Genomic DNA, 6,973 nt, shown 5'->3' on the forward strand with positions numbered 1-6,973 from the left:
GTTTCACATAACCACTACCGACTTTCATCTCATTGTATGACAGAGCAGACTGAAGAGCAGACAGTTCCATATAGGATAATAGGCCTAGTCTAGTGGACACAGTGCAACCTGTAATTACAATCACAAATCAAATTCATCCGTATTTTTACAGAAAGAAACTCACAAAAAAGGAAGTTCGATATCACTTGTAGCGTTTCTGAGGAAAACCACATCTGCACCTGTCGGCCGTGACATCACCCACCCTTACCTGTTGTGTACCCTCGCGCTGCCTTCTCCGGAGGGCGGGGCGCGAAACGGTTGGCCTCCGCGCTCGAGCGTTGTAGCAGGCAGCATCCTCGAGCCGGTCACTATCCTCCATATCACTGTGCGCCGTGCCAGCGCTCGAGCTTCAGCGACACAGCGCTCGCTCGGAATTTAGTTTAACTTGACGAACCTAAACCTGATTTTCTTGCTTTAATTCCCTCCGATAATTTTAAAGTGAAGACCAGCGGAGGTTTTATTTGTACCAGCGGGACGAGCTCGGCGACACAGGGGCACAGACCGGGGAAAGAGCGAGGCTTCAGCTTGGTACGACCCAGGACACTGACTGGACATTATTCCTGCACGAGAGGACAGCACTTTGGATTACTTTGACACACAGTTTGTGACTGGAACACACCACAAATATAACTACATTACTGTGTCTTCTGGTTCTCAGCATGTGGCGTTTCTTTAGTAGGCTAGATAATACAACCCTTACATTGCGCTGAGCGGATGCATGCACTTCTGTGCGCTTTGTGCTGATTTTAGCTACATGAAAAGCAGTGACCTGTAGCAAAATAGCATTATACGTTGTTTTTTTTAGGAAGCATTTATTTGATTTTGAAATAACCACAAGTTATTTAACATTTTCTTGGACCGAGCTCTGCGCCTTTTTGAACTCGGAAAACCCTGCGCAGCCAGGACCAGGATGCATCACAGCTGAAACCACGAGTCCGGGACTTTGGTGTTGGAATCAGATCGGACGGACCTCCACCTCCGTCCTGGACCAGGACAGGATCCGATTCATGATGAGTCCTGTCGGTGCGATGTTGACTCTGCTCCCTGTGCTATGCCTGCTCTCCGGAGCCTCCTGGGCAGCGACCCTGGGCGGGTTGGGAGGTGAGTGCAACCGCCGAGGCAGAGGAAAACAAAAACTCATGAGGGTAATATTTGTGATGATCAAAGCTGAAGAGATTTTTTTTTAAACGGATTTTAATTTGGGAGGACTTTCTTCACTTCCGTAGGCTGTAGTGTGCATTTGCCAATGTATTTAATATCTATTTGCAAATTAAAAGGTGTTCCAGGTGGCTTCATCATCACATGATGATTATGATTATGATGATGATAACAAAACAATATAATGCACGAGGCTGGTGCAACATCTGTAACTTCAGCATAGTTTGCAATGCTGCCTCTTATCTTTTAACCATATGCACAGCCGAAGGATCTCGGCTTATCACACGCCTCCAAAAAGGTGTGTGATAAGCTTTGGCAGTGTTTGGCGCAAAACATAATTTAACCCAAAGTTGACCCCGCATGTGTCCGCGCAGTCATCCTCTGCACTGCACTGCTGTTTTACGCACTCAGGGCGCTTTACCAAAGGGCTGTCCACCTTTATTGTGGCTTTATAAATGGTGATGCTGGCGAAGCAAGCAGGTGCCAGACATGTTCTGCTGAACGCCAACAACAAGTGCACAGACTGGGCAGAAACGCTGGGCTGTTGGTTTCATCCAGACACGTAGCAGCTTTCTACTTAAAGGGACAGTTCAGTCAAATGGGCTTCTCACCGGAGGGATTGATGCATGTAGGGAATTTGTCTTTTCATTTGCCCTCATCCAGAGAAGGCAGAGTTCAGGATCAGTGGCTCTGTAAGCTGGGAGTGAGTCAACGTCTTACTCAGGGACACTTCAGCAGAGTGGAAGCAGGGGCTTGAAAATGTTCAGACTGTGGGTCTCTAAAAGGACGCAAACAGCCCTTAGTTTTCTTGAAAAGTGGCTGTGTGTATCACATACTGAAAATACTGAAGGGTGAAAGATAACCAGACACAGATTGGAATGGCCATAAGTCAGAGTGAATAGAAGACAAGCCCAGCTCTCTAACAAGCTCCCCCTTTGTGTCAGGTTCAGCAGCACAGACTCTCCAGCCTTCCTGTTTTCCTGTTGGAAACTGACTGACCGTTTAAATGAAAAACATAAAACGAGAGGAGACATCCATCACAACAAAATGATAAGAAGCTTAAGGGGCAATAGTCAGACAGAGCTATTTTGTGAACCTTTGGAGATTGCAGTCTGTATGAGTGTATCTCTACATTTGTTTGACATGTATTCTTCTTTGCACAGTAATACATCTTTGGTTTTTTTCCCTCCTTTATGTCCTTTCTTTCCCTCTCTACCGTGTGATGGTGTTTACACCCAGATGCTGTGAGGAGGAAAAGATTTAGAGGTTGCGTCACTGTGTGTCCATTGACCATTAGCCTATAGTCCAGTCACCTGACTGTATTAATGGGCTTTGGTCTACAGCGGCACTCTGCAGCAGAGCTTATTGTGCTTTAACCCGTTTGTATTTTCCAATCAGTGATTGATCTACAACTAAGTTCTTACTTTAGACAGTCACTGCATGGCTGTTGATTCGGGATAATTCGCTGAATGAATGCAGTGTCTGTAAGTTTGCCCCCTGTCTCTGTCATTACGCAACTGTGGCCTGTGGCACGCTGGCCCCACAACAAATACAGTTGGAACGAGCGCCAGCAAACAGCAATGAGAGAGAGAGAGGCAGAGAGGGAGACATTCAGATATGATGCCCCACAGAGCAATCTTCCCATTTTCATAAAACTATTGCAGATTGAGAACTGCATCAATGAATAGTATTTCTTGTTGCAAAGGTTGCCTGCTGCCTCTTAATTTGATTAAAGTCCCTACAGCATTTCATTTTAGCAGAGTGGTGCCATCCTCACAAGGGTGTGTGTGTCTGTGTGTGCGCATGCTTCTGTGTTTGTATGTGTGTTATGATTACTGAAGAGAGACCTCTTGCGTAAGGCAGTGTAGTTGTTATGAGCAACTGGTCAGGTGATGTGTGTGTGTTAAGCTTGGTTTGCATGTACAGTAATAACCAAGCGACAATCTGCACAGCTGAAGCTTATGCACACTTCCTTCTGTTAAACATACACGTGTTTGCCCTGTCCTTACAGCTAGCGCCGCTAACAGGCCAAATCTGATTCAACACGTCAGTTTATGACTTACAGGATTTTTGCCAGACTCAGTTAGGATGAATGTGGGCCTTCATCTGGCATCATCCTCAGAGACAAACTTAGATACGAAGTTAAGAAAGTCCTGTTTTAAGATAACATTGTTTTTAAAGTCAGTTTGTGTAATCAGTATCCATCTGTCTTGCACCACAAAAATGTTAATTTCTCACTGCCTCATTGCAGTTATGATTCTTCTGTTGTGCTTGTAAGATGCAATATTAAATGGCTGAGTGGCTAATAAGGCTTATGTGGAATTGTTCCAACTCTTTTTCATTTTACTCTATTCATAGGGTAGGCATTTGTATCTAGATATTTTAGTAGAGAAAACCGCAATGTAAAGATATATCATATCTATAATTTCCATTTAAATGGGAATAATGATTAATGGCGCTGTACATTAATACAAAACAAATCCACTTAGCTTTACATTACATTTATGTGTGTATGTCTGTTGTGCCCCTCTGTCAGCTCCGGTCAGTTTCACAGGTCTAGCAGTGGCTTTAATGCTCCTCACATGAAACTCATTAGGGTGTCGGCACACGAGGGAGGGCCTGGCTCCCAGCGGTGCACCCACTGTATGGATCAGGGTCCATTTAGCGTGATTGAGAGAGGAGCTATGTCTTATTTTAATAGCTTGGTTAGTTGGAAACTATGCAGGTATATTAAGCTTTGTGTCGCTCAGAAGGCCACCCGGTGTCCATCTACAGTACCACCTGCAGTTTGCCTGCCTGCTCGCCAAAACTATACTTTTTCTTTGTTTGTAGTCAACAGAAGCTTACCACAATCTCTTTTCAAACATGTCTCACCCCAGTAGCTCTCAGTGATCGAAGACGTATTACTCTATTGTAGTTTTCTGTTTTTGTGCCAACATTTGCACTTGGCTAGCGGTGAACTATGTGTGGGTGGATGGGAGTCCCATATAACAAAGACTAATCAAAGCAGGCTGGAAAATACAGTTATCGCCTTGAATTCGTGGTGGATGGGGCTACAGGCTCTGTTTGTCTGGTTCTTGTGAATTTTACTTGCCAGGTAATACTGTTGCTTCACACGTCAAACTATCAGCAAACAAGGAAGCCAACTCTGATGATGAATGTGAAAAGTGCAACTTTTTGTGGCCGTTAAGCTTAAATGAATTCTGCAATTCAGTAGAATTTTCTTGGTTGCTCATCTACTGCTTCTACCTTTTGTCTTGAGCTGTAACAGAAAAGTGCTCTATAACCAACATTTTTTAAGTATTTGACATTAATCTGAACTTACATTTTAGCTCTGGCGGGGTAACAATCTTCTAAAAAAGCTAGGACAGGCATGGGAGTAAAAATTCCGGATTACTAAGGGGACATTTTTTAGCCTCAAGCGTCTCGTCTTGTGATCACTTTAATAAGTAGATGACGACCAAAACAAAAGCCACATAGAGTATGTTTACTTGCACACCAATATTCCTCTATTATTCCGAATATGACCATATTAAGAATTTGATACAGGTCATGTAAACAGCATATTCCGGTTGGATATTCCGAAGAAGGCCTTTTTCCGAATATAGCATTTTCCGATTAAGACATGTGGGATATTCTGGTATTATTCAGGTTTTAGAGGCATTCTTTGGACATGTATACAGCGCATTCTGAATATGCGTCTCAGTCTATTTTTAAACATTATTAAAGACTTGGATATCAACAGGTTTTTGGACATGCTCACACATAGCTACGCCGACCTTTTCTAAAGGTGGTTGAAGGAATGAAAGAGGGACGCTGAGTTGGCCCGGTCCAACAAGTCAGCCACCGGTGGAATAATTCGTATTTTGCACGGCTACATGTAAACGGGAATATTAGTGGAATATTCACTTTCATTAACCATGTAAACAGCTTAGTCGGAATATCGTCTTTTTCGTGAGCATGTAAACGTAGTCAGTGTCTTTTGCATAGTAATGTAGGCTATACATTGTTCATGATGTCACTGGAGGTGGTCTCTGTTTCAAGGGAGTCGCCCTACCTCCACCATGACTTGGCAGATTATTTAGGGTTAGGTAGTTTAGGGTTGAAGTCATTATGTGTTCCAATCAGAAATTCTAGTTCTTATTACCCCGTGTAGTTCCAGTGCAGCTAAGGCAATTTATGTTTCATGTTTGTTACAAATAGAACACAGACATGTCTCTGAGACCTGCTGGTTTTACATGATGGCACATGCTGTTGCCTTTGTGGGTTAAAGATACTCCATATGCTGGAATCGGGCTATTATGCTGCTGTCAAAGATATATAGTTAGTTTATAATTTGGAGGGATGGTCTGGCTCATGATGTGCAAAATCCTCATCCCTGCAGGCCTGCATACTTTCCTATCTGCCGTGGGATTAGGCCAGGAAGAGTGGAACCACTAAACTGTCTGAACCGGGGCTTTGCCTGTGAGAATACATGTGGACTACAGTAGATTATGAGTTTGGGTTGGGGCTGCATTGTTGTCTCCCACCGGGGGAATAAGAAGTGGTTATCCAAAGACAAGAGAACAGTGTTCTCTTTTTTCTCATCCCTGCATCCCATTCTCTCTCTCTTGCTGTGTGTTTTTTTGCCATTCTTTTCCAGCTCTCATCCCTCTCTTCCTTCTAAGTGTCGTTGATAGGGCCTGGTGGAGTTGAGTGGTACCATGGGAATGGAGAAAGGCTTCAGAAATGCTTTTGGCACTTCCGTCAGTTTTGTGTGATGATAAGCCCTAGCTCTTTGCTGGCCATTGAGTGCATAACGAAAAGATGTGACATTTTAAAAGATGCCTTCCTATCTATATCTCTCTTTGGCTGTCAGAAATACTAAAAATAATAGAAGTGGTGGAACACTTTCCACCATAGCTTGTGTGGTTAGTCCCTGACTTAAAACCTAGCATGTCTTTCTGTTGCTATTCTTTTCTTTAGCTGCATGTCTGGTTTATGTATCCATCTGCTGTTATCGCTTTCTTCTTATTACCCTGTTTCCTTTCATTTATCCGCTTATCTTTTCTTCTAAAATGAGTTAAACATGAAGGAGAGGAAGGATGAGAGGAGGGAATTATCAGCTGTCATCGGCCTCCTACAGAAAATACTCTCTCCCTCCTCACATTCGTCAGCAAAGTTCATTAGCTTCTCGTGCGCTTCCACTCATAATGCACTCTCTATCAAGCCCCAACATTAGTCTCTGATTCGGAGAATTACATTAGCGGTGCACACGTACATAGTTGTTCATGCACTCTCCCACATTGTTTGTGAATGGTCAGCCCACACAGGCACTCCCGTGACTGGAGCCTGTCAGAGTAAAGGGCAAACCAAGTCAGATGTCAAAGGCCACACACACACACACACACACACACACACACACACACACACACACACACACACACACACACACACACAGAGTCGACGCAAGCAGATTCCCTGGTTGCATTCCCAGGAGGATTTCATGATTGGTATTCTTGGTGGCTTTTTGGCTCAGTCCTAATTCTGCATCTCTTGTTGGGACACATCTATCCCTGCGTAATATTACCGCGGTGAACAGTTTAACACATGGCACTCAGAGGTCTACGACATGTTAGGCATGTTAGGAATGATGAAATTCTCCATCATTCATTCATTCCTCCTTCCTGCTTTGTTCCCACTCCTTCGTTCATAAAAATCTTGTGAAATGTGCTGCGTCAAGATGTGAAATACAGCTTCTTTAAAGTCTTGAAGGGTTTAGTAGAGAGTGCGTGTG

At 43.7% G+C, this 6,973-nt stretch overlaps 1 protein-coding gene across 1 annotated transcript in view; it reads left to right on the forward strand.

Annotated features, from left to right (window-relative positions):
• The first annotated feature begins 285 nt into the window (after positions 1-285).
• Positions 286-6,973, forward strand: part of sema4f (sema domain, immunoglobulin domain (Ig), transmembrane domain (TM) and short cytoplasmic domain, (semaphorin) 4F) — a 53,720-nt gene continuing 47,032 nt past the window's right edge. Inside the window, exon 1 of the mRNA XM_078275899.1 lies at positions 286-1,140. Within this exon, the coding sequence (XP_078132025.1) occupies positions 1,047-1,140 (94 nt within the window). The 5' untranslated portion in view covers positions 286-1,046. The remainder of the gene's footprint in view (positions 1,141-6,973) is intronic.

The sequence above is a fragment of the Sander vitreus genome, chromosome 19 (assembly GCF_031162955.1).
Source record: "Sander vitreus isolate 19-12246 chromosome 19, sanVit1, whole genome shotgun sequence".
Lineage (NCBI taxonomy): Eukaryota > Metazoa > Chordata > Actinopteri > Perciformes > Percidae > Sander > Sander vitreus.